This window comes from Podarcis erhardii (assembly GCF_964252035.2).
Source record: "Podarcis erhardii genome assembly, chromosome: 5".
Classification (NCBI taxonomy): domain Eukaryota; kingdom Metazoa; phylum Chordata; class Lepidosauria; order Squamata; family Lacertidae; genus Podarcis; species Podarcis erhardii.
The window spans coordinates 32,192,159-32,219,838 of record NC_138509.1 but is presented as its reverse complement, the minus strand read 5'-3'; the positions used below and the strand labels follow the sequence as shown (position 1 = coordinate 32,219,838).

The 27,680-nt window shown below is 45.0% G+C and overlaps 1 protein-coding gene and 1 long non-coding RNA gene across 7 annotated transcripts in view; one reads left to right on the top strand and one right to left on the bottom strand.

Annotated features, from left to right (window-relative positions):
• The first annotated feature begins 139 nt into the window (after positions 1 to 139).
• DNAJB12 (DnaJ heat shock protein family (Hsp40) member B12) lies at positions 140 to 27,045 on the top strand. 5 transcript variants are annotated; one of them, XM_081861904.1, is made up of 10 exons: positions 140 to 325; positions 5,718 to 5,892; positions 9,459 to 9,604; positions 11,960 to 12,145; positions 15,473 to 15,592; positions 16,361 to 16,440; positions 17,614 to 17,723; positions 21,829 to 22,001; positions 22,644 to 22,795; positions 24,825 to 27,045. In XM_081861904.1, the coding sequence occupies exons 1-9, from the start codon at positions 193 to 195 to the stop codon at positions 22,763 to 22,765; spliced, it is 1,245 nt and encodes a 414-aa protein (XP_081718030.1). In that variant the 5' UTR covers positions 140 to 192; the 3' UTR covers positions 22,766 to 22,795; positions 24,825 to 27,045. The 5 variants fall into 5 exon arrangements, with proteins under 5 accessions (XP_081718030.1, XP_081718032.1, XP_081718029.1 ...); XM_081861903.1 differs by lacking the exon at positions 140 to 325 and adding an exon at positions 376 to 538; XM_081861907.1 differs by lacking the exon at positions 140 to 325 and adding an exon at positions 733 to 990.
• LOC309341978 overlaps positions 25,036 to 27,680 on the bottom strand; it is a 42,058-nt gene continuing 39,413 nt past the window's right edge. For both annotated transcript variants that reach the window (XR_014156619.1, XR_014156620.1), the window contains one exon: positions 25,036 to 25,162. This is a non-coding gene — a long non-coding RNA (uncharacterized lncRNA). The remainder of the gene's footprint in view (positions 25,163 to 27,680) is intronic.

Sequence of the window (27,680 nt, the reverse complement as noted above, 5' to 3'; positions counted from 1 at the left end):
CACAGGTTCCCTATCCGCTTATTGCCCGGCTATTCGGGTCAATACGGCACCAAAAACCGCGGCTACCCCGAAGAGTTCGGTAGAGCCTCTAGCGGGCGCAATTAGGGAGATTCCAGCAGGGGCCGCTGCGCCATCGCCGCGTGACGACATCACCGCGCGCCGGCGCTTTCCTCCGCCGCTGCCGCCGCCACCATGGAATCCAACAGGGACGAGGCGGAGCGTTGTATCGCTATCGCGGTGGGCGCCATCAAGGCCGGCCAGGTCGAGAAGGCGCGTCGCTTCTTGGAGAAGGCGCAGCGCCTCTACCCGTCTCAGCGGGTCCGCGGTGAGCGGGGGCGGAGACGGGCGGGAAGGACTGGGGAGGCCGGCGGGGCCTGTGGAGGCTGGGGAATGACCTCTCACCCGCACTGCGCGTGCGCAGTGAGCTGCGACGCCGCGGGGCACCGTGGGAGTTGGAGTCCCTGGCGGTTCTGTGCCGCGAGCGGGATACGGGCCGCGAAGCCAGCCTTGGAGGGAGACTTCCCGGCGGGCGCGGGGGGTAAGGGGAGACCTGGCTGGGAGAGTCGCCTGGGAGTCTTGAGCAGGAAGAGTCAGCCGCTGGTCCTTGCGAAGCTGGGCTGGGGAGACTACAATTCCCAGAAGCCACCGCGCCGTGTGTGGAGGGGGGCAACACCACATCAATAGAGGGAGCGGAATAGCCCCCTTGTGTGACCCCCTCGGCCCCCTTTCTCTGCTGCTTCCTCGTGTTAGATATGACACGCTTAGGCTCCCCCCGGACCCAAATCAGTGGCTCGCTATATCTTTCCTCTAGGCCTTAGTTTGGGGTTTCGCCCCCCAACCCCCTTCATCGTGGTCCCCCAGCCCTTCCCCGAAGCCCCCCGTTCGCTCTTGTGTCCGTAGCAGCTGGTTTCCTTCAGCCCCACAATTGAGCATCTTCCCCCGTCCCCTGTTTAGCCACTTCCTTTTTAGAAACGACGCCAAATCCATACGGTAAGCAGAAATCTGCCACCGTTGGCCCCCAGTATATCGCTGGAGATCGCGTGTGTCCCAAGTATACTTATGTGTTATTGGTGGCTGCTGCCTTCATGCCCTCCCTGATCGCGGGCTTCCGCGACAGTCGTTTTGCTGGTCACTGGGGTGGAAGCAGGACGTTGGGCTACTGCTATACCGATTGCTTGGGATGATCCTCAGAGAAAGGCTCTTTATCCTCTCTGAAATGGTTACACACATCCTTGCCCATTGCTTGCCCCCCAATCTCCTGGTCTCCAGTTGACCCTTCAGCTCTTAAGCAACTTGTCCAGCTTTAAGCGAAGATGGCAGCACAGAATCGTTGCTTTTTGTGGTTCTGTTTTCTCAGCTTCCTCTCTTTTCCCCCCTGATGGAGTGGTCATCTCATCTGTTCTTGCTTTGCACTTTGCCACCCATCTCTCGGAGCATTACAACTTTTCAGCCCCTTAATTTACAGCATTGCTCTATATTCTTAGTTACAGCACAGAAGCCCCTCCACACTTTACAGAGATATGGAGTTCCTCTGTCTTGCCCCCCAGTGTCTTATTTCCCATTCCTACAATACACGTTTTTGAGCGGAGCCAAACAGATGCAATCTAGTAATATGGAAGTAGAGTTGCTGCTTTTTCTGTCTTTGAAAGTTGAGTAAACAAGTTCACTTTCTAGTTGCTTAATCTCTAGGGATAGATACACGTATTGAATTTCTGTTTGTCATACAACTGTTAAAAAGAAAATGTTGCAACCCCTTGCTCTGTTGCTGTCAATTTTGTGATGTGGAGCAGAGAAAATTTCACATAGTGTTTTCTAACATCTATTTATTTCACCTTAGCCCTCAGACATGGAACAAGAATAATTTACAACTTTGAGAGAAAGGAAATGAATATTAAGAGACCAATTTTTAAAAGCCTTACCAAGAAAGACAGAAATAAAATAGTTACAGAATAATTCAAATATGAAATTATTATTTTGGCCTTAAAATATTGTTGTGGGGGTTTGGCCCTCAGTCTTGCTTTAAGAAAACTAGAGCAGCTGATTCATGGTAAGTGATCCCAGCCAATTGGGAATCAGGTAGTCAGCCTATCTCATAGCCAATCAGATTTGGTTACACAATGATGTTATGATGTTCTTCCTGTTTTCACTTTGAATGAGGAAATGCTTTATCCTGTGTTGCAGGATAATACAAACAATAAGCAAAAGAGGAGGTTTGTTTTTGCAGATGGCCCTTTCTATATTTCAGCTTAACTTTATACAAGAATGCCTGTGTGGGGTTAGTGTTCACAGATTTTGGTGTGTGTGACTGGGAAGAACTGCTCGTCTTCAGTTTTCGGCGTGTACACACTTAGGATTGATGTGTTAATCCACATGTGGATGCTATGCTTATTCCTATGAAGAAGTGCTTTCTTTTTAAGAATTTTGTGGCATTCAGGGAAAATATAACTGAAATCACTTCGATTTTACCTGAACTTTCTTGAAAGTCATAAGCAGTTGAATCCCATAGTCCTGCTTGTGGATCTGTTCCCTTCCTTTTTTGTTTCTGTTGTAGTTCCTTGGGTTGGAACATTTTTAAAAGTTTGTTTTTAACCTATTTTTCCTTAATTAAAAATCGCTCGTTAAGGCTGGGCAGGAACAAAACAAAATGAAGGCTTTTGATAAGGTGTCACTTATGTCTTCTGTAGTTTAAATGTATAATTAAGTACCTAAGAAGAACTTACTGCATCACTTCAGTGGCCCATTCAGTCCAGTATCCTGTTCTCACAGTGGCCAACCAAGGCCTATGGGAACTATAGATCAATTTGCGCAATTGCTTGCAATAATGTAGGCTTGCAATAAGTGCTTATCTCCCCACTGCCGCCACCACCCAATTGTGAATCACCTCTTTAGGTTTATAATCCCTTACAATTTATTATTCATCCTCAGAGCTACCCTGTGAAATGGGTCTTTTTAAAAATCCCATTTGCTGATAGGGAACTCAAGCAAGGAGGCGGTGGCTTCCCTACAGCCATTAGGTCAATGGATGATCTGGTGTTTAAACTGGGGAGAAGGGGCTGTCCGTAGTGCCAGTGACCACTTTGGCTCGACTGTAAATGTTGACGGAACAAATTATTGTATCCGCTCTCCAGATTTGGTGCTTGTTTTTGTTTTGTTTTGCAAGATATGGGTAAAGGGGACCCCTGACCATTGGGTCCAGTCGTGACCGACTCTGGGGTTGTGGCGCTCATCTCGCTTTATTGGCCGAGGGAGCCGGTGTACAGCTTCCGGGTCATGTGGCCAGCATGACTAAGCCGCTTCTGGCGAACCAGAGCAGCGCACGGAAATGCCATTTACCTTCCTGCCGGAGCGGTACCTATTTATCTACTTGCACTTTGATGTGCTTTCAAACTGCTAGGTTGGCAGGAGTAGGGACCGAGCAGCAGGAGCTCACCCTGTCGCGGGGATTCGAACCTCTGACCTTCTGATCGGCAAGTCCTAGGCTCTGTGGTTTAACCCATAGCGCCACCCGTGTCCCTTTGCAAGATATAGAAGCTTACATTAGATTTGATACAAAACTTATTTGCACTTATCTAGAAATACTTCCTTTATTTATGGCATTTATAACCCACCTTTTCTTCCAAGGAGCTCATGGTGCATGCATGACTCTCCCCCTCCTCAGTTTGTCCCCACAACACCTCTGTGGGGTAGGTTAGGCTGAGAGGCAGTGACTGGCCCAAGGGCACCCAGTGAGCTTCATGACCCCAAGTGGGGATTCAGACCCTGGTCTCCCAGGTCCTAGTCCAACATTCCAACCAGTATGATATAGAGAGATGATTTTTCCCTGCCCAAGGGTAAAGCATACAGCAGTACTAATCTGAAGGGAGGCGACATGACTGTGTTTGAGAAGTTGTATAGAATAATCGTGACTGGATTTAATAGTGATCTTTTGACTGGCTTTTGGCAGTGCCACTATGGCAAGCCTTTATTTGCTTTATTTCCTCTAAAGCTGGGGAAATAGATGCATCTGTTTGAACAGTGCTATTGGGCTGCCAACTGACCAGGGCAAAAACACAGCCTGGTCTGCTCTTGCACCTTGAACAGCAGTTTGGTATTGAAAATGTTTCATAGCATGGAGATAAATATTTCCACTTGCTGATGTCTGCATATTTAGCTATAAAAGACACAGCCCGGCCAGGTCAGATCTATAGTTGGCAACCTTAGCTTCTTGGGCCCAAGAACTTGGGGGAATTGTTGATGGATATTGATCCCTTTGTTCTTTCTTTCCTCCTAGTAGGAGTCTGAATACAGGGACTGGCCTTTTTTTTGCTGTTGCCTTCCTTGGACCCAGGACCTGGATACAGTGCTGCCCTGTGTTGAGCAGTGGACAGCATATAGTCATCTAGCCACATGGCTGTGCTTCTTGCTGTTGTAGCCTTAAAGGCTGCTAGCCTAAAAGAGAGAAAATGAACAAACACTTAGCTTATGCTATTTCATTATCCCATGTGGGTAACTACTACTCACTGTCAGAGGCTAGCAAATTATTTTTAATTGTTACATTTTACATTCGTGTCCCACCTTTTCTTCAAGGAGCTCAAGGTGACATTTATAGTCATTGTCCCCCGGTCCCCTCCACCATCCATTTCATTCTCAAAACAACGCTGTGAAAGAGAGAGTGACTGGCCTAAGATTACCCTGTGAACTTGATAGCTGCCTCAGATTTTTTCACTCCGACCATAGTATGGCCAGTTGGTTGGAGTATGGTGCTGATAATGCCAAAGTTGCAGGCTCGATCCCCATATGGTCCCGAAAGATCTACGTTGGCTCCCAGTATGTTTCCGAGCACAATTCAAGGTGTTGGTCTGACCTTTAAAGCCCTAAATGGCCTCGGCCCATACCTGAAGGAGCGTCTCCACCTCCATTGTTCAGCCCGGACACTGAGGTCCACGTCTGAGGGCCTTCTGGCGGTTCCCTCACTGTGAGAAGCGAAGTTACAGGGAACCAGGCAGAGGACTTTCTTGGTAGTGGCACCCTCTCTGTGGAACGCCCTCCCATCAGATGTCAAGGAAATAAACAACTGACGTTTAGAAGGCATCTGAAGGCAACCCTGTTTAGGGAAGTTTTTAATGACTGATGTTTTAATGTATTTTTAATCTTTTGTTGGAAGCCGCCCAGAGTGGCTGGGGAGGCCCAGCCAGATGGGTGGGGTATAAATAAATAATAATAATAATAATTATTATTATTATTATTATTATTAGGATCTTGTTGGCATGTGGATCTTGCTAACAGTATCAATTCGGGGTGGTTGTTCTGCTTATTATTGAACACTGTCTAGTTTGGTGCTTTCTTTTAAATATTATAATCACTTTATATATTTCATTTTAAACATCAGGTTGTTTTTTCTAATTTTCCTCTTGTCTTGTGCCCTCTGATTGAACATGAACCCATAGATACATTCAAAACTTAAGGGGTTATTGATTTGTTGGCATAAGTAGATTAGACAACAAATGATTTGCATCAAATGGTGTTTTTTCTGTCAGGATGTAAAAGAGTGAACATCTCAGCTGGCTAGATTTATTAAAAATAAAATGAAATGGGATGAAAGTACTGAAGCTTTTTGAAAAAGGACCAGCAAAGGAGGGGGGGGAAATATGAGAACATTTGGTAGTAACTGTGAAAGAAATGAAAATATTGAAAGAGCGGAAGAAATTTGACCCATTCCTGTGTTTTCTTCCTTGCAGTGCTGCTCGATTCTCTCACCAGGAGTGAAAAATCATCAAATGGCCATTCGCAAACCAAGGAATCCACAAACCCCCACCTTAGAAAAATGAGTGGGGACATCCCTGCAGCCAATGGAGAGGCAGGTGGGGATATCAGTAAAGGTTACACTCAGGATCAGGTAGATGCAGTTAAGAGGTAAGTGTACACATCAGATTTTGTTTGTGTATTGGAGGGCCCTGGCTTGCTATCACAGAGTCATTTTTCGGTCACATTTGGGAGGTAAGTTCAGGGTGCAGGTGCTGACTTACAATGAATTATGGTAACGTAGTCATGGAGAGCAACATCTACGGTAAGATGGGTCTGTTTACCTTAGAAATTGCTTCTTTGCATTCACCAAAGAGGAGCTGGGCTGCTTTTGCTGAAGATGCTGAAATTGCACAATAAGGACTTATTATTTTATTTGGTTCCCAAACTTCCACCCCCACAGACCACTTGAAAATTGCTGCATAGGGTGTCTTGTGGGATAACTTACTGGTTATGATTATAATGCAGTAAATTACAACAGAAGAAATAGAAGATGCAATAAAAATGCAGTTAAAAAGAAACATGACTATTTAGTGTGATGGCTGTGTCTCCCGCCTTCAACTGCAAATCCACAGGCAGGCTGCAGACTAACTGAATGAAGCTCATGGATCACAATATTGGGGTAGACAATACAGAGCTAGGTGAACCAGCGGTTTGATTAAGGCAGCCTCCTTTTGTTCCTGTGTTACTTTGGAACTTTATACCCTTTCAAATAGCTCAGATGAGCCCCCAGGGCTGCGTACAATATATGCATCAGTGAATAAAACATGTACTAAAATACTGTACATTAAAAGCATTATTATTCTTTTATTTATTGCTTAATGTGCAATAAAGTCTTAATGTGATTTACAAGAAAAACAACTAAAAATGTGTTTTGAAAGCATGCGGAAAACATTGTTTTAAAACCCATGATCCTAGGCAGAGACCTAAAAACAACAACATCCAGCTGTAAAAGCTGGATGAAGTAGAACAACACCATAAAGCCATAAAAAATGCAGTCAAAGTCCATCAAAACAATTTAATACCCCCATTAAAGTCTCCTAAAGCAACGTGGGCAGCGGGTAATTTCTCTCAAAGTTTTCCAAAACAGAATAGTCTTTGCTGGCTTCTAAGAATCAATTCAAGTAAACCCACCAAGCTTCTCTGGGGAAGGAGTTGTGTAGCAAGGATAAGGTAAAGGTAAAGGGGACCCCTGACCATTACGTCCAGTCGTGACTGACTCTGGGGTTGCGGCACTCATCTCGCTTTATTGGCCAAGGGAGCCGGCGTATAGCTTCCGGGTCATGTGGCCAGCATGACTAAGCCGCTTCTGGCGAACCAGAGCAGCACACGGAAATGCTGTTTACCTTCCCGCCAGAGCGGTACCTATTTATCTACTTGCGCTTTGATGTGCTTTTGAACTTCTAGGTTGGCAGGAGCAGGGACCGAGCAACGGGAGCTCACCCCGCCACAGAGATTCGAACCGCCGACCTTCTGATCGGCAAGTCCTAGACTCTGGTTTAACCCACAGCACCACCCGCGTCCCCGTAGCAAGGATACTAACACTGAAAAAGTGCCACCGCTTGAGCCAGACAAGCAGGTGGACTAGGGCCTCATTTGATGACCTTAGCAGCTGGGGAGGCTGAAACGGGAAGAGGTGAGCCACAGCGGGTGGCAGGACCATTCCCAATAGAGAACCCTTATCCTTGGGAGGAGTCCATGCACACTTTCAGCATCAGAGATTGCACACCCATTAGCCTTACAACTAGAATTTAAGCAAGCTGTGTTCTAAGGACTAGAGCCCTGTGGGTTTTTGTCTTTTATTGTGGGGGTTAATTACTTGCTGGGCATTGTGTATGGTTTCTAAATTACACTTGCAATCCGCTCTTCCTCCAGAGAACTCTCAGTGGCTTACATGTGATTCCTAGATGATCTCTCATTAGAGACAGATCCCTTTAGCTTCAGGAATAGAACCGCATCATGTGTACACATTTACCTGAGAGTAAGTCCAGCTGAAATCAGTAGGGCTTACTTCTGAGTAGACATGTATAGGATTGCCCTGTTGGTCTCGGTTAACTTTTGGTTTCTTATATACGAAACCAGTTGTCTGTTTGGTCATTGCCCTTCAGCGAGGAAGGATATTTCTTTATACAAGGCCATTTGGTCTTTTGTGCTTTTTGCCTAAAATGAAGGAAGTTCATCTTGAAGCCCCGAATTTTAAAGCTAACTGAACATGCCTAAAGTTTGGGTCAGGATAAAGGCAAGCTGTTTCCGAGGTTTTTTTCCTTTAGCGTAATGCACGGTTGTGTCACTTGGGGGCAGCATTTTCAGTGCATTGCGTCTGATGTTTGAGGGCCAGTTCGCTAGAACTGAACCCATAAGTCACATACAAATGCTTATCCGTAAGTTGCATTCTTGCACTTTGTATATTTGATTTTTTTTTTGTAGCCAAGCTTTGGATTATCACCTGCTTGTAGGAAACCAGTTCATCGTGTGCATAATGTGCTTACTTGGCCCCCGAGCTCCACATGGTGTTCCTGTGCATACAGACTTCCTCATTCCTTTCAGTATAGGGAGCAGACATCTTCCTGCACCAATGAATGTGCATGTAGACCTGCTTATTCCTTGAGGATGAATAGGGGAGCCATTGAGGGTAGCAGCATCTCCAGAGCTTTCGTGACCATAGAAATCTCTTTTAACGTAGACTTCAAATGTATCTGCTATGGACATAACGTAGGCAACTTCTGCCTGCATTACTGCTGCTTCTTGTCCTGCCACCTGAGCGCTGCTGCTTTAAATCTAGAAAAGACAGTGTTATGTCATGGTGGCAGCACCAGATGACTGGAAGCAGTGCAGAGTCTGGAGAGTGAAATTGCTGTTGCAAAGGCCCTTCTTCCCCAAAGTGATTTCCATGTCACGAAGCCTGACTATCCTGCATCCTGGAGAGTAAAGGAAACATTCCTCCTGACAACAGACATTGAGCTTTGCAGCCTCCAGACACCTCGTAAAGGGACAGGGAACATATGGCCGTTTAGGGTGGCAGCAGAACTTCTTCCCTGGTTGGCTGATTTTGGGAGAGAGTCAGGGATGCCCTGCTCCTCTTTGAAAGCTGGCGTTGGATTAGCGTCCAAGCCCACAGATCTTTTTACATGTATAGCAGCAGACTGCATACATGCAGCTCTGTGTAAGGAATCTGTGCCCCTTCCTGCTAAAGAAGTAGTTGTCAATGAGCTGAGACAGAAGAGTCTAAAAGGTTCAAATTCAGAAATGTTTGAGAAACCTTGCTTGCATCCCTTAAACGCAGCTCAGGGCTGAGCCAGCTTGCACACACAACTCTGCTTCTCTCTCTTCTGGCCTTAAAGGGACAGTAGAGCTTGAAGGCTAAAAGGGAAATCCTTGTGTGTAAGGCAGGTGCAGCTGGCAATTTAGGATTTGCAAGGGGTCAGGTGTTGCTTGCTGCAGGTGAATAGCAAATGGTTAAGCTGGGTAGATGAACTTCTGATAGGGAAAGGGTGAATGGATGTGCCAGTTAATGGTGTAGCATCAATGAATGCTTTTGAACCAGTTGAGGAAACAAAACTAGAGGACAGTATTAGTCTGAATTGTATTTTGGGGGAAATGGAAAGTTAAACTATTTTTAAAGTAGATTTTCTGTCTCTTATTAACAGCTGCCATGTGTTCTTCTCTTTACTTTTTAGGGTAAAACAATGTAAAGACTATTATGAAATTCTGGGTGTGAGCAGAGACTCCTCCGACGAGGATCTGAAAAAGGCGTACCGGAAATTAGCACTGAAATTTCACCCCGATAAGAATCATGCACCTGGTGCAACGGAGGCCTTTAAAGGTAAAATGTAGTCTCTCTTTAGTGAGCCGTCTCTCAGGACCATGAAAGTTAGTACCTTGGGGTGGCAGAGTTCAGGAGATGAGAGTTAGTAGCTTTTTCTTGGTTAGAATTAGTGGGTTTGTTGTTGATGTATTTGCATTTAAGTCTTATAGATGGGGGGTTTAGTGTATTGCTTGTTGCCACTGTAAACACCTTGAAAAATCTAGGGAAGAGAGAGAGAGCGTGTAATAGGAGAGGCCAGCTTATTTGTTCCATTCATGGATCTGACGCTGAGACTTTTCTACCACATCTTTAAATTGCAGCATCTAAGCTGCATTGCACATAACAAGTTTAGATCCATTTCTTCTGCACACAAAAAGTTATCCAGCATAGGAGAATGCCAATTTAAACAACCATTTGAGGAACATGGGTGGATTGAATGAAAACTGATTTTTGCTTGTGGACCACAAATGAAAATTAAGCTGCTCATTGATTTAGGCTTTGCATATTAAATCCTATCTTTATGCAAACTTGGCAGTGCGTACATGTCTGTTTGGAAGTAAGTCCCATTCACTTTAGTGGGGTTTGCTCCCAAGGTAAATAATCAGCCAGTTCTCTCATTAAATTAATAAAATGTGGTCTTGCAATGCACAGTAATTTAAATCCAACAAAACATTTGTCTTAGTGAAGGCACTAGAAGAGATGCCACATACTCATATATAAATTAGGGGGTAATTTCAGCGTACGGTTGGCACTTCACAGTCCTAAGCACACTTAGTAGGATGTAATCCCAACTGAACACAGTGGGCCTTGAAATAAGATTGTCCTGCAAGTCCCCTTGATTTCAGTGGGAGAAAGTTACCCTTGCACTAAGCGGGGTTAAACTACCTCTCTAGGTTCTTAATAGCTTCTATATTACTCCTAATTGTAACTGGAAATCATCATGTTCAAACCGAGTTCAAACACAGCTTTAAAATCCAAAGGTTCTGGTTGGGGGGTCCCTCCTGATTTTCGGAATTGGAACTGGATCAGAGCTCTCATTTGAGTAAAATAATGGAGGAGTAATTATACAGAATACAGAATGTTACTAGAAAACAGAAAGCAAGTCTGTTCGGTCCCTTTTGGGATCCCAAATCTAGGCCAGTTTCATTTGATAGGAAGAGTCTAATTGACCCTTTGTGTGCCCAGGTTATATTAAAACTGCACTTGTCTAGACATTTGTCTAGCATCTGGCACAAAAAAGCTCTTCAATAGTGTGTTCTTCAGGGTGGCGAAAGGCAGGTTTCTTCACCTGTAGACTTTGTTATTATGTTTACTGAAGGCTTTACTAAGAGTTGCATGTCACAACTCGGGCATGAAGCAAGATAATGCTTTATCCTCCCTGACAGGGCCATTTTCCAGGAGGTTATCTTTACCAAAGCCGATTTCATTGCTCCTTTTACCCTCTCTGTGTTAGCACCCACGTGCCCACTAAAGTTCACCTCTTTACCTTTGGGGAATGGAAAGAGGCATGCACTCCTTTCTGGAAATCTCTTGGTTAATATTTTTTCAGATGTTAGCTGGTGCTTTAGTGTTCCTTTTCCCCAGTGATCTCTGATAAGTGTGACATTTTTTGCCTTCGGACCTTGTTTATGGTCCTCTTCTTTCTTAGGAGTGTGCTTGCAAGAACAAAATAACTGCTTTGCTGCACCAGAATGTAGAGTCCCTGACAGATACCTCCTCAATAAAATTGAACCAGGACATAAGAATATGTCAAGTCATAAAGGTGATCGGGATGGGGCCTAATAGCTTATAAAATTCTTGGCATACCCTGTTTGGAACGCTTGGACTTTGTTCACCATTTATGAACTCCCTTTCCAATAAAAGCAGAACCATTATGAAAAGGCAGACCATTAAAACAAAAACTTATTATAGTTATTCAATTGGACTAGTTGACTCTTGGGGTCCCTTCCAACTCTTACAATTCTATGATTCCATGAACTTAGCAAACCGGTTGCACCCGTTGCATCAGTAGGCCAGATTTTTCTTTCATGCACATTTATCCTTTAGATGCCTTTTAAAAATGGAGATTTAGTAAGGGCTTTAAAATCAACTAGAGAAGGATGGAAAGCAGACAGAAGAGAGGCTGCTGTTATTACAAGTATCGAAAACACATTCTTTTAAATGCTTGAGGCACTTCATAATGAATATGTAGGGTATATCTGCATTCACTATCCCCATTCTACAGGTGGGCTGAACGAGACCACCCACTTACTTCCTGCCTGATGGGAGATACGAACTGGGGACTTTTCCAGTTTGCTGGCTTTAGGCCACTGGCTGACATTTGCTGTCGCTGGAGGCAAAAATACGAATCCTTTCTTCTTTCTTACATTTCAGCTATTGGTAATGCATACGCAGTATTGAGTAATCCAGAGAAGAGGAAGCAGTACGACCAGTTTGGAGATGCAAAAGTCAGTCCCACACGGCACGGGCATAGCCCTACGGACTTCAACCGAGGGTTTGAGGCCGACATCTCACCTGAAGACCTCTTCAATATGTTCTTTGGTGGTGGTTTTCCTTCTAGTAAGCCTTTTGTTTTAAATCCGGCGGGGGGGGGGGGGGAGAAGGTTGGGGAAATGAGGAGTCACCCACTCAGCTGGCTTCCCTCCACAGTCACTTACCAGAACCAAAGCAGGCCCTAGATAAGGCAAGATAACCCTTTTCCCCCCAATTGACCAGGGCTGATTGAAACAAAGCTTGTTGGATGTGCTAATAGAATCCAGATGTTAGAGCAACAACTTGACTTTCTAGCAAGCAGGGTGAAAGACCCTTCCGCAAGGTATTTGGTGGCAATTCCCTTAAAAGTTGAGTTGGAAAGAGACTACTGTTTTAAGGAAGCTTCCTTTCTCTCCTGTCTAACCTTGCATGAAAATGAAAACCATTCTGACCCAATACACCCACCTAGGTTTGCTTATCGGTGCAACCAGGACCGGCCCTACTGTTAGGCAACTGCCTCAGGTAGAGGACATTGGTGGGCAGCAGCATTCCCTGGCAGTTCCTCCTCAGCCACTCCTCTCTGTTGTTACAAGGCCTGATCTGACCTGCTGCCTTAGGTATGGTGGAGGACACGATCCTGTCACTGGCGTTGGCGCAAGAGTCGCCTGCCAGCCCAGTTGGCTTCTGCATATGAAATGAAGAGGGGGCGCCATCTTGTCCTTTGCCGAAGGCACCCAAATTCCTGAGCGCTGCACAACTCCAGCCCAGCACCGGTGCGGTTGCCTGCTTGGGCTGTGCAACCGAAAATGGAGCTGTTGAGTGAGAAAGATTCCCTCAGGGGCTGTATTGTGCTTGAAGTACACTTTCCCTCCCTGTAGGCAGAAGACAGGACCTGTCGCCCTCCAGGTGTGGTTGGACTTCCATCATCCCTGCTCAGCATGGCCAGGAGTCAGGGATGAAGGGAGTTGAGGTCCACCAACAGCAGGGGGGCAACAGGGTCCCCATCCCAGGGGTAAGGAAAGGAAAATCATTGCTGCCTATTGGACAGATCATTCAGCCAGCTGAGTGGAGGTGCTGCGGGCCTCCCCCTCTCATCCTGCAGAACTCACAACATAGAGAGCTGCTGTGTCTGAGGCCCAATATGATCACGATACTTGGAACTAGGAAGGCCTTTTCCTTGGGGTCAAAATTGACTAGAGAGGTGAAGGATGGAGTGTTTGGGAGAGGTTGCGTTCTCTGCAGCATGTGCCTTGGCTCCCTTGCTTGAATCCTTTGGAATTAGTTGCCGTCCCGGTTCCTTTTCCGCAGTGTACACTGTGGTTTCAATAATTGGTAGAGGTGCTGGTGACAGATTGCTTAGTCTGCGGCCATTTGCCCTCGTAAGAGCTCCTTCCCGTTCTTCCTTCCGCACTAGATAATTCGGAGACTCTGCCATCCGCCAGCAGGAATGGATCTGATCTGCATCATCTAGCTAAATTTCAACCTTGCAAGGGTAGCAGGTTATCTAGGAAATGGTGCCGTGGGCCTCGCAACACTTTAACCGTTCTAAAGTCACTCTTGGATTCCCATAAACGGCAGATGAGCTGGCAAAACAGTTCCTGAACTGTACCACTTCAAAGTACAGATGGGGGTTGTGTGATTGAATGATCCTTGAATAAAAAAAGATCTCGCCACATAGAAAGCAGACATATCAGAGAGAGGAGTTCTAGCCTTGAATTCTAGCCCCCCCACACACATACACACAGGGTGAGTCCTTTAAAAGAGGCCCCGTGGATACAGAGTACACATGTTCCACGGGGCCTCTTTTAAAAGACTCACCCTGTATATATATGCACTTCCTATGACCTGCTACCTTCAGTTCTGTACTAGCATTTGGATCCAAACTGATGTCATGAAACAATAAATACTCAGCTCCCATTTGACAGCCGACTCTCCTAAAACATGCACTATGGTGTGATTACGCATGGGGAAAGAGCATCCCATTTTTTCTCTATGGTCCCTGGCCATTGTGGTTTTATGATTTCTTCCCCTGGTCACTTCGCTGGTGTTTGTAATCAACGAAGCTTGACATTGAAACAAGACTCTGTGGCTTTCTAAATGTTTTGCATGCCACAAAGAAAGGCTTTGCGGTCCAGGGATTGGATTAAACCACCATATCTTGCTCTAGTTTAAAAATGCAAGTTGCTGGTGCTTTTGTGCTGCCTGGACAATAGTCACTGTTAACACATCTCTGCTCCTATCTTTACTCGTGTGAAATATAAGTCTGCTGTACTGTATCCTAAAGGCAGAAAATCCCAGGCCTTTGCAAAAAGCTTTATTAGTTCCACAGCTGTGTGTTACAAAAGAAGTGCATGTTTCAATGGAAAAAGCCCTTCAGGTAGATGAGAGAAATGGATAGCGGCCCATTGATGAGATGCCCATTGTAGGAATTTGCAAATCTTCAGGGCATAAAAACAATGTGTGTTGCTAATATTACAGCTTGCAGCTGAATGGAAATAACAAATGGAAAAAGCAAATGGAAAATTACAGCTTTAAAAAAAATCTAAAAAAATATTTATATAGCATCAAAGCCAGTGTGTTAAATATGCACATTTATGTGTTGATAAAGACTCCTAGATGATGTACAGGTGCAATATTAGGGTGCTTTTCAAAGAAAAACACACATTGGCCAAATTACATTTGTTTTCAATGTTTCCACAGCACAGATCCTCGCCAAAAAGTACTCCTTGAGCAGTAATGTCAGATCCAAAGGGGGCAAGCACATGTTCAGTTTCCAAAACATCCGTGAACATGCACTGTTTACTCTCCATCTCTCGAGTGTGTCTTATGCCTGATATGCATGTTGGAATTCTGAGCTTTAAAAGCACTTAAGAAACAAAAATTAGGGACCAGACTGATGCATGTACTCCTTGCCCTCCACTTTCCTAAAGCTTTTGGCTCTCTAACCTATTGTGATCCCCAGCAGGTTGCTGTTCTCTATCATAAGCTTTTGGAGAGATTTTAGCATGCCTTAGAGCCTGGCTATTGAAAGCACTAAACATCCCCTAAAGATTGGAAAGCTCCGTAGTGGCAGATGTGTGACAGATGCAAGGGAGCCTAGCCAAGAAATCAGGAGGCAGATTTCCAGGAGCAAAGGTGTCATTGCCTGCATCAATCTTAAGAAAACCCCTGATCTCTCCCTCCTCTTTCTAAGGAGTAATTTCTGACCGGCGTGTCGGTGTCAGTTTGGTGCCAGCTCCTGACCACGTCTAGGAGACGATATGGTGAACAGGTAGCCAGAGCAGGAAAGCGGGGGGAAAGAAGCAAGGGGGAACAGATGAGACTGAGGCCGAGTGACTTGTAGGGCTCTCAAGAACTGAGGAAGGGCTTTTGAGGAGAGGAGGGGGGTTGTACTTATCTGAGTCTCCCTGGCAGGCCCCACCCTTAATAGAGAGCCCAAAGGAAGACGACACAGGGAGTGCACCGTCTCTGCCTGCAGCAGGAAGCCTCCGAGAGTGGTGGAATCTACCTGGAGGGAACGTCGGGGAGAGCCACGTGAGATGATGAACCTCCTGGGAACCAGAGCCCCCCCCCCCGGCTCAGGGAGTGGGGTGGCTGAATAGCAACCGCCTGGGGATCCTTTGTCTTAAGAGCCACAAAGTGGGACATGCAGGAATGAGGGGAACAGGCCTGTAAAAGTAATGCCAGGGGACTGTGAAGGTCCATTTCTATGACCACTGCCCATCTTTCCTGAGCGAGAGACTCACAACTCTGTGCCGGGTGATAAAAGTAAAAGTTGCAAATAAGACAAGGTTTTGTCATTCTTCTCTCGAGCCGAACTGCACCCATGTCAATAGCCTAGGCTACTTTTGCAGTTGTGACTTGAGCAGTTTTGCCGCTTACTTTTTGAGAAAGCCTTTAAAGTTGCATTGTTCTTCCATGCATATTTCCTTTGACGCACCAAGGGGTTAGTTGTTAAAGGATTAGAACCCTGATCGTAAATACGACCTACCTATTAGTGCAGTGGAACACATCTTCCACACATCAGTGTAACTCAGTATAAAGTCTTGGTTAAGCTGGTTTCTCCGTTGCAGCCTTTGGAATAACCCAGCCTGTCATCTCTCCCATTATGGAGTTTCTCCTGTCATGAAGGGGGCTCTTACTATCACCTTCTAACCTGTCGCTGCACTTGTTAGGGCCTGGTTAAATTCCATTCCAGCAGTGAAATGTTCCAAATTTTGCTGTGACCTCGGCCATACGCTGCCTCAGTTTGCTGACACCGTATTATTAGTTGCTCTTAACAACTCCCACTTTCACCCACAGGTAACGTTCACGTATACAGCAATGGCAGGATGCGATATACCTACCACCAGAGGCAAGACAGGCGGGAGCATCAAGGCGATGTAAGTTGCAGCCAGAAAGTAAAAATGCTTCAAAACATGCTGACCTGTTCCAGTAAAACATTGTTCCTCTGTCCTCTGTCCACTGTTAATTAGCCGAAAGCTAAAGCAAACCCATTGGGTTTTTGCTTTTATATTTGATCGCAATTTTTCCCCCCAGGATGCAGAATTCGCCCTTAGGACTGAGTTGCCAAATAGAGGACAAGTGACTACTTGTCTTCAATTGCGTTTAACTACCAGCACAATTGCATCCTCCGATGCACTGCACTGAGTGCCTTTTTAAAGTTTCATAATTCAAATGCAGAAAAGCCAAGTGCCAGGCTGTGAACTAGGATGTTCACCTCTTGCCTCTGAACTTGCTTGGGGCATTAGGCAAGAGAGACTGTTTTCTCAGTCCCTGCCCCCATCTGTGGTACAGGTATAAGGATGATACTGGCCTACCTTACAGCCATGTTAAAAGGCAGGTTTGGTGGCCCTGTGGGCCACCGAATGATGTTGGGCTCAGAACACCCGCCAGCCCCAGCCAGCATGTCCAACCGTTGTGGATGGCTGTCCAGTGAGACTTACAAATGGCTACTAGTTATGATGGCTGTATATTTCCTGTAGTATTGGAAGCAGTGTGCTCCGGAATAGCAGTAGCTAGGGAGCGCAAGTGGGAAAGCCTGACCGCACTCACATGTTGCTTGTGGGTTTGCCAGTGGAATCTGGTTGTCCGCTGTGGAAACAGAATGCTGGACTGGAGAATTCCTGGGTTTAACCCAGCCTTTCTCAACCTGTGGGTCCCCAGATGTTGTTGAACTACAACTCCCATCACCCCTAGCTAGCAAGGCCAGAGCTCAGGGATGATGGGAATTGTAGTCCCACAACATCTGGGGACCCGCAGGTTGAGAACTGCTGGCATCAGAGCTTTCCTTGTGCCCTTGTGATTGTAGCGCCAACAACATCTGGAGGGCCACATCTCCGTTACAATTATTGCTGAGATAGTGCCTTCAAAATAACTTTTGAGTACTCTTAATGTGCTGTGAAAGTGCTCGGTGTTATTACCATTGCAATGGCTGGTCTTTCAACATCAAGTCCCTCCTTTCCTCCCCGCAACCGGGGCTTGGTCTGAGCAAGAATGACGAGGCCCTTCTGTGAATGCAAATGCACTGATGACATCCCCTTCTTCCTCCCTAGGGTGGCCTTGGGCTGTTTGTCCAGCTGATGCCTATTCTCATCCTCATCATCGTTTCTGCTCTCAGCCAGATGATGGTCTCCAGTCCACCTTACAGTTTGAGCCACAGACCGTTAGTTCCCTTTACTCTTCTACACAGTTGGCTTAAGTCTTTTGTTTTTGTTTGATGCATTCTTTCCCCTGTGTTGCTTCTTTTCCTTTCCGTCTCTTTCTCTCTGATTAAACCCTTTAGATCTTCACGTGCTCAGAATACTCTGTGCACAGGTTTTCAGGATGCATGGGGGGCAGGACTCACTTGTGTGAATCTTCCCCTAGATCAGAATCTGTCTGCACATGTCTTCTGCAGAAACCTGACTATATCTGTTATCATGAAAACGGTTGCTGTTCCAGAAAGAAACATTCTGTGGTCATTGCCCAAATGAATGTATTACTTAACAAATCCCCTGTGTTGCTTTCCACATCGGCAGATCTTTGGTTTGGAATTTTTCATGCATTCATTTTATAAATTTTCCAAGTGACATTGGCACAAGCTTCTAGGATCCAACATGGTTTGCATGGGTCAGTGTCAAGTGGCATTCCAAGTTATGCAGGGGTTAAGAAAAAACTATTCTGGAAAAAAAGTTTTGCAGGAGTGAAGAGAACCCTTCACCTCTTCCCGCAGGCTGTCCCCTGTGGTGTCAAGTTGAGGTTCTTGATTCCTGCAAGCTGCTTATCAAATCTGGAGGGGGGGGGGGAGAGACAAAACCTGTATCCTCTGTAATGATTGGCGTCTTCTCTGCCATGTGAAAGGTTTCAGTAGTTGTAACGTGCTTGAGACTATAAGCTCAGCTCATCTTTCATGGTGCATCTGTTGACCAGCTGATTAAGACTGACGATGGTGCTATCTGGGAAAGAACTAGATATACAGTGGTGCCTCGCAAGACGAAATTAATCCGTTCCGCAAGTCTCTTCATCTTGCGAAGCACGGCTATTAGCAGCTTAGCGGCTTTAAGAAAAAGGAAACAAACTCGCAAGACGTTTCGTCTTGCGAAGCAAGCCCATAGGGAAATTCGTCTTGCGGAACGACTCAAAAAATGGAAAACTCTTCCGTCTTGCGCGTTTTTCGTCTTGCGAGGTACCACTGTACTGCAAGGAGAACATTTCTGAATGTTTAGTCCATGGACTCCCCCCCCCCCCGTGCTTTCTCTGCAAGCCACAGGCTGGATCTGATCCTGTGATGATTGTGTTTCCTCTCTCATCTGCTACTTCCACTTCTAGAAGGGAAAGGGCATCTGGACACCTGAGCCCATGAGAAAGAGGAGGTGTCCTTTTTTTACTGATCTGTTTTGGTCTTTCCCTTCCATTCTGCCTTCCAGGAAGGAGCGGAGGGATGGCGAGGAGAACGGGGTTCCACGGACGGAGAAGAGTGCTCCGTTTGGGCTTGTCCTTTGCAATGGGCGTTTCTGGCCTAAACTCCACTCGGAGTGGCTCACTGGGAATATTGTGGCCCTGATAGGAAGCTGCGGCACTTATCTGTGAGATGGGATGTTTGAGGATTAGGCTGAGGAGGCAAGGGTAGCTTACTGCTAAGGGGCTCAGCAGATAGCTCAGGTTCTGTATGCCCAGGTGAAATCTGTCTCCACCCTTATTAAGTAGGTTGGAAAACCCCAGGGGTGTGCTGTTATTTCTTGGAAGATATTCCCCTGACAGAAGGGAGCCATCTGAATGATTTGGAATATGTACAGGAGCCCAAATATGTAACACAGGGAGGATGATTAGATTTAAAATATTACCACCCCATTTTACAAACTGCAACATGGATGTATGCTACATAGATGTAACACTCTTAATTTTTGAGCAGTGCATAATAAGGTTGCAAAAGAGATACAATAGACATAATAGATTCATACAGTTGAAGTAAGCTATAAAATCAGGGAGGGGGGAACTTACTTAAAATACATGCTGGTTTGTTGGCTTGTTTTTTTTTAAAAAAAAGAAAATGTCTTCACCCAGAATCAGGAGTTCAACAGGGAGGGAACTGGTTTGATCTGAGGAGGGTGTTCCACAGAATTGGGCCCACAGTACTGAGTGCATGGCTTCTTCTTGATACAAGCCATGGGGCAGGGGTAGATTTTGAATGAAAATCCACATCTACACTATTTGCTTCCCTGAGCAGCAAACGTGCATTTGCTGCAGCATCGTATCGAAAGCAGTTACCAAAGTAGCATCGAACAGGAGGAAGCTAGCAGCTTGTAACACAGGCTTTTCCTTGTGTATATTTATTAAATAAAGGCTTTTTAGGTGATGTCGCTCAACTGCTTCCACTCCATCAATGGTAAGGATTGGAATAATTCATTTTGGTGGTCCTTACATTAGCTTCGTTGCTAAGGTTTGATACTTTGTTCCGGGTCCCGTTGTATATTTAGTAGTCTGGAAAAGGCCAGGAAAAGGGTCTGAACCCTTAAGCTTGTGATTTCCCCTTTGTGTTTAGGGCCCTTGAGCTGCCTCTTTTCTCACACTCCTTTTATCAAACTGCATATCCTTCTCCCATAGAGATTTGGATGGAAAGCCAAATGCATCAATTCCACTGTTGGCTCATCACAAGCAAATTAGCTGCCTCATCCAAGTGGCAAACATCTTGGCAGCAATCCCATCCCCTGTCTGAGCAACTGAATATAATATAAACGCATTCTGCTAGCGTTCCGTCATTGCAGCCGCAGCAATTATGACTGACAAATGTGCAGGGTCAGCCAGCAGGGGGCGATGCTGACTTGCCAGCTACTGCTTTTCACTAGACCCTGCTGCTGTTGGGGAAATCTGGTAAGCTGAGCTCACCATCTGTCTTGGCTGGTAAAAGGAAGTGCATTGCTGCTGAAAAGTTCAGAAGCCATCTAAATGCTTCCAAGTGATCAGTTTAATACTCTTTGTAAATCGTCACCTGTGTAAATAAATCCCTGAGAAGAACCTCTAGCATGTTTTTAAGTCCCCCCTTAATATTTGCTACTACCCTATGCTCTGGGTACAGGTAGTCTTGCTTTTTTGCATTTCCCTTGCCCTGTTGCTGGATTTTGATGCAAGGCCAAGTGACCTCGTGCTCTTCATCCGTGTGTGTGTGTGTGTGTGTGTGTGTGTGTGTGTGTTGGGGGTCAGTCGGAGAGATGGAATCACTCCACAGATGATGACTCAAAATTCCTCTTCCAGGAGTACAAGCTCCTGTAAAATTTGCCATGGGCAGATTTCTTGCATTGGAGATAAAAGGCAGCATTTTTTTTAAAAAAAAAAAGAAAATTGAATGTATTTTGATTTTGTTTAAAAGACTGTGAAATTATACTCTGTTCCCTAGAAGAAGAAAATGGCAACAGCTTATTAGAGACAATGTTAGGGAATATTTTCAGGCAGGCATATCAATCTTGCCAGCAGCCTATTTTAGTCTGGCCTCCTGTTGCTTTAGGGGAAGAACAGATCTTTTCTCTTTCCAGGTGAATAATGGGACTGGAAAGTCATTTCTTGTTAGCACAAGCTGGTGTTTTTAGGGTTGGTTGCCATCAGGAAGGGTGACCCTCCCCCCCCCAATGTTCCTCTTGCCATCAGCCATATTAAGTGAATGTGAGCTAATGGGCACACGCCTCTTCTGCTTGGAACCTATATCGGGAGTTCTCTTGCAGAGCGAAGAGGTTTTCTTGAAGATGGCTTGCCTGCCTCAGTTGGCAGCCCAGAGGTCCCAAGCTGATAAATGCAACTGAACATCTTTCAGGCATAGGATGATAAATGTGTGGGGAGGAAATGGCAAAAGAAGGTGCAAGAGCATGCTGCTGGGTCTGAGGAGAGACTGATGAAGTCAATGACACTTTTTCTGTTCCAAAACACGTGTACTATTATTCACTTTTCAAAGTACTTCAGTGCAGTAAGTGAAATTGTAGTTGCTTAATAGATTTAGTATTATCCTGCTGCGAATGCCTCCTGTGTCCTTAGTCCATTCTGCCTTTGCAGTTTGTGTCCCATTGAGCAAGGTACTGTGGCCTGCAAGGTACTTCACAACCATTTTGGTTTTGCTAGACAGGGAGGAACAGAGGTTGTAGTTTTTTCCACCTTATAGGCCACCCTACATGGCCAAGGGTCCTGCATTTGGTTTGGGTGGGCCTCACATTTTAGCAAGGCTGACCTATGGCTTATTATCTCCTTATTCAAACTAATTTGTGTTGTTGGATTAGATCTTTCTTTTTCTTCCCCTTTCCCAGGTCAGTCGGCCATATATACAAGAGAACGACCGAACACTTGAAAGTATCTTACTTTGTAGCTGACAACTTTGCAGAAGAATACACTGGGACAAATCTGAAAAATGTGGAGAGGAGTGTGGAAGACGACTATATTGCAAATCTCCGAAATAACTGTTGGAAGGAAAAACAACAGAGTGAGTGTCCTAACCTTTGTGGAGCTAGATCTGGTTTTCAGGCTGGCTATTGGGCCATCCCTTAGAGAAAGCTGTCTCTCCAAGTTGACTTTTCCATCCCTAGAGCTTGACAAAGGTGTTGGAAGGTTCTGATCTAAAGAAAAGACAACCCTGACATATTTACAAGTCTGGTTCATGGAAGGACCTCGGTCCAGTGTATTCAGATGCTACAGCTAAATCTTTAGACAAAGCTGATCATCATCACCTATGGTCAGCACAATAACTTTGCTGATATAATCCTCCAAATGGTAGAGACAAAGACAGGTTCTGATGTGCTTTCAGTAGCGACCAAGCTGTCTACCCTGTTCCAACCCTACTTTAGAAATCGTCCCTAAAATAAGCTGTAGTTGCAATGTCTGAGGCAGGTGCATAGCAGTAGATGAATGTTTTTGTTGACTCTGTTACAGCTCCCTGCTCAAAGGGACTCGTGACAAAATGGGATAGGTGATGGGAAATGTCCTCTTTCCAGAAGCAACTAGGAAGCAAACCATCTCTCCAGTGAACTGCATGGGGAGTATCTGGGAACAAGTATTATACAAGGGAATAATTATGCTTGCCAGCCTTCATGACAATTGCTTCAATGGTAATGGCTTTCTTTTGCAGAGGAAGGCTTGCTGTACCGGGCACGTTACTTTGGAGATTCAGATCTGTATCAGAGAGCACAGAAGATGGGCACACCAAGCTGCAGCAGGCTGTCTGAAGTTCAGGCATCTATGCATGGATAACTATTGCGGAAACAGTCCATAGAGAGCTAAGTAAGAGCTTGTGATTAATGCCTCCCCCCCCCCAATGATTCTCAAGCACAGCACCATAGTCCTTATTTGCTGGCTTAGTCTAACTTATAGATGTAGGTCTCCTTTTCCATGCACAGACATCCCTTAATCAAGAAGTCACATGTAACGCCAGGACATTAGGCTTGGTTTGTACTTTGGTCTTTTGGGGTCCTTTCAGTTTCTCCTCCGTAGCATTTGGGATCAAAACAAAATGACCTTGCGGCTGACTGGCCTGTCACATGTTTATTTGAGAGCATCCTCCTACTTTCTCATCTAGCTGAGAATTTCAGAACTTATCTGAAAAGAAAGTGGTTCCAGCTACTACCACAGAAGCGCCATAAGCGGAAGGAGCAGTTTAGTAACTTCTCATTCCGTTGAAGGTGCTTCTCTGACATCTGAAGCTGCTCCGAGCAACTGGACCACTTTGCCCACCTGTGATAAGCCTGTTTGTACTGCCTGCTGCCTCTTGAATGGGAAAAACGGTTCTATGGTACCAGCACAGAACTCGAAAGAACTAGGAAATGGGGGGAATCTCTTTAAAGAGGAATTGCGATTTTCATTGTGTCGTTGCAAACAACCCAAAAAAGCAGGTTTTGCAGCAGCATGGTGACATCTCCGGAACCATTTGAGGAGCTGCTTGTGTACAAATGTGGCTTACAATGTGTGCAAATGAGGTTGCAGAGAACGGCGAGGATTTTATCGCTTTGTGGTGAGATTTCCCTGTAAATATTGGAATAGAGAGACGTAGAGGAAATTAAAACAATACAAAACCAGCGCAAAGTTCAAAAAAGATCTGTATAAAAATATGCCAGTGAGGAGTGTATCTTCTCCTACCCCATTAAGGCCTAGTGCTTAGGTCAAACTGCATAATACTCAGAAGCGCTGTGGTTGAAATTTACAGTTTCAAAAACCTTGCAAAATTTAAAAGCAGCTGTGCCAGTAGGGGGACCGAGTGGATCAGGGCTATGATGCTGTGGGAACCTTTTCTCCCCAGGCCGTTTGTCCAATCAAAATTGCTCAGCCCTGGAATCTGCTATTAGGCCAATTAGGAAAAAAGGCAGGCACCTGCCCTTTTTCTCCAGACAGGCTAATAGTAGCTTTTTTGGGGGGGGTTGACATTAGAAAGGGTTAACCCCCCCCCCTCCTCAGACAACACAACACCCAATCCCATTCAGATGCCCCACAGCTGCATTTCAATTGAAGCAATGGCAAGGAGGTCAGGAGGACAGTCTGTAATTTGACCTAGCGGGCTGGTAAACCTGTTCCTGGGCTGTACCACTTCAGAATGCAGATGGGGGTTCCCATGACTGAATGCATCTCCATACAGAAAACAAATCCCTCTAGGGAGAAAACTATGGGAGTAGGCTAGGTTCATAGCTGTCAACTTTCCCTTTTTCTTGCAAGGAATCCTATTCGGAATAAGGGAATTTCCCTTTTAAAAAGGGAAACGTTGACAGCTATGGCTAGGTTACAACTCCAGTCTGAAGTAGTTCAGCCCAGCCACAAATGAATTACCTCAGTTTTGGTCAGGGTTTTGGAAGTGAGACAACTCTGTTTAACAGAGCGTAGTGAAGGCACACTGGTTTTCCTGGGGTAATTAAAATGTGCATTTGCTTTTCTCAAACCTGTCCACCCCCACCAAACCCTCTTCTGTATTTTGAGGCACGCATGCAGACATCTGCTTGGGTGAACCCACACGAATTTGAAGGAAGCTTGGACTGCATCGCTACACCTGTTGTTTCGGAAGCTATGGACATGTTTTGGTTTTTCTTTCTTCTGGTGCTTCATGCTGTTTTAATATCTCCTCTACCTAGAAAGTGGCAAGGCCTCATTGTTGACTGTTATGGGAATTTCCCCATGTACCAAGTTGTCAAATGGCAAGACTATATATATTTAAATGTGCAGATTAGCATTTCCAGTTAGTCCAGTTTATAGGGGTGGGAGAAACCGTGGAACATGCTCTCTGGGGTTGTCATTATCCTTCTAATACTGTTACTGCTTTTATTCTCAGACTCTTCAGATGCCTCAAGACTTTGGGGGAAGTGCACTGAGCCAAGGAGACTTTCTATTTAAAGAATCAGACCTTAAATTAAAATGGAATTGGAGAATTAGCAACGCACAACTGCCCTCTCCTCTCTCTCTGTGTGTGTCTCTGTCCAGCGTTAAGACTCGGACATCTCTTAGAACAGGGGGGGAAGACCATGTCTTTTTTCTGCTTCCTTCACTATCAACTGTCATATGTCTCTGAGAGCAAGCGTTGAGTTGTTTTTCTTTTAAAGCCTGGAGAAAATCAGAGAGCTTTTGAAATTGCACTGGTCACTTCGAAGAGAGTGGGAGAAATTGGAAGATCTGTAGGAGTAAAAAAGAAAAAGAAAAAAATCAATTTTAAAAAGCAACATAAATTATTTAGAATTAACTTATAGCTGTAAATATGTTGTACTTCTAAACTATGCAGGGATAGAATTAAATTATTTCATTATTTTGCCGAACTTCATAACCCAAGATGTGTGAATTTTAGCCTTTTTCCCCTCTCTCCCTCTCTCTCTGTTTGACCCCGTGAAAACTTTCCTACACAAAGCAACCTTGTCTGATGACACACAAGTTTTGTATTTTTTAATAGCTTGGTTTTACTGGAGAAATCGTTCCCCCTTTTTTTGTATAAGAGAATCACTAAAATTGCTAGGGAAGTTTTTTCTACACACAATTTTCGGCCCAGTTTTGGATTTGTGGTCTAAATCCGTGACCTTTCAACAGAGGGTTTGATGCTCATAGAGTGAGGAGAGAGATTCGTCCCTTTACTTTGTTGAGGTTGCTTGTGCTTTTCGCGTAGAACTTCTTGTTTTTATGTTTTGCAGTCCCTGTGTTCTCTGCCTTTTAATCAGTGTTCATTCTGGTACATGCACGTTCTTCGTAGAAACCTCCTCCTGGCCATCCCCGCCCCCCCCCCCCGATGATTTCCATCTTGCAGTGCTATAAAGTTGTAAGCAAAGCTGCCTCCTTTTCTTGGCAAACAGCGACTGCTGATTTCATTCCAGGAACCTGGTGTCTGTCAGCAAAGTGGGTCGCCCCCGATACACATCCTCCGTTCATACTGGTGGGGCTTTGGTAGCCCAAGGAAGGGAAGTCTAAGGCATAGCTGGCTTTTGCCCTTTATCGGTTTCTGTAAGAGAACAGGGTCTTTTTGTCAGAAGAGGTTTTGCTACAGTCTCTGTTTGCTTGAGCAAGTTAAAAGAAGGGACTGGTACTATTCCTTTTACTTGACCGGACAGTATAGTCTATTTTCCATTGGATTTTAAAAAAACAGTAACCCATTTCCCTTAGTGATGCCCATCCTGGTTTTTGTTTTGTTTTGTGTTTTTAGAAGCAGATACTGTGCTTTTAACATGACTACATGCAGCTGAGTAAAGGTTAATGCTCACAGTTTTGACGAATCTAGTTGTGTGCTCCTCCTGTCTCTGTGCTGGATCCTCCATTGTCATCTAAGGAGGAAGGTTAGCCTGCATTCATTCCTCCTGTGTGGAACTAAATAGGTGCTCTTGACCAAGGCAAATGTGCCCTGTTAAGAGAAGACTTAGTTACTCTGAGTTACCACTAACCACACCGGCTGAATTCTTCTCTATTTTGCTCTTCCTTTCATCCATTGGCATTTTCTATACAGAGCATTCAGAATTCCTTCTGGAAATTCACTTGTTCAAAATAGAATACCAGGTACCAAATGATAGGTTAGGTGTAACTGGTAAAATATCCCTTTCTTTTGGAGCCGACAAACTGGATATTCATTTAAGATAAGCCACTGAGTTTGCCTTTCAATCAGTCTTGATACCTGCCATACGTTTGCCCACACTGAAGGATGGATTCGCTCAGTGTGTACTTAAAGCCCCAAGAAGACCGCCCTGCCCCATGTTGTTTTGTGATGGAAGACCTGGGCCACATCTTTGTCTAAAACCTCAGTCCTGTTAACTAACCTGCAGTGATCCCTTGAGCTCCAACCGTGTTTGGAGGGTCACCCCATTCAGCATGAAGTTGCCGACGTCTCGGAAAACGGCATTGGCAATCCCGGTGCCTACCTGTCCACAAACTTTTTGATTTCTTAAGTAGATAGATAGCCATGGATGTTATGAGCGATGTGCAATAAAAAAGCATAGATCCTGAGAGATACTTGCAAAGGCTGTGTTTGTTAATTTAGAATTATACAATTGTACATCTATAAATAAAGATTTATAACATGGAAACTGTCTGCCAGCATTTATGTCATGCAAGGGTCAAGGCAAAGAGGAGTCGTCAACTCAAAAAGGGGATGCAATGCCACAACCGCCCCAATGCGCACTCCTGGGCCAAGTGCCCTTACAATGAACTATGCTGACCTGATACTTGTTTTTAGTGCTGACCACATACTTCTGCCCTTCAAGACTGGCAAAACCCAGTTGTTAGCAGCAGAAGGGATTAAGTGTCCTGCCGGTACAAACAACATAAGCCAGAGAGTTTTCTAGTTCTGTATGTGAAAAGCTGCTGTAGGCTGAGCATTTTTGTCAGGCTATCTAACGAAGAACACATTTTCAGCCGCAGCAACTTTCAGCCTGTGCTGTTGCCTGATATTCTGTCATACTCTAGCAAGACCAAGAATCAAAACTCAGGCCTAAGCACTGGCTAGTTGACATTTTTGGTTAAAGCTTGCAGGAAGACAAAACCCCAAAGTGGAGCCTTGTTTACTTTCGTATAAGTGAATGCCTAGCATTTCAGCTGCCTTTAATACTGTATTTTTACATTGTTGTAACTGACCCTGGGTGAAAGGTGGGTAAGAAATATTATGAAGAGCAATAATTTGCTATTCTGGGGGCATAACTGCATTTGATGACAGTGTTGTAAA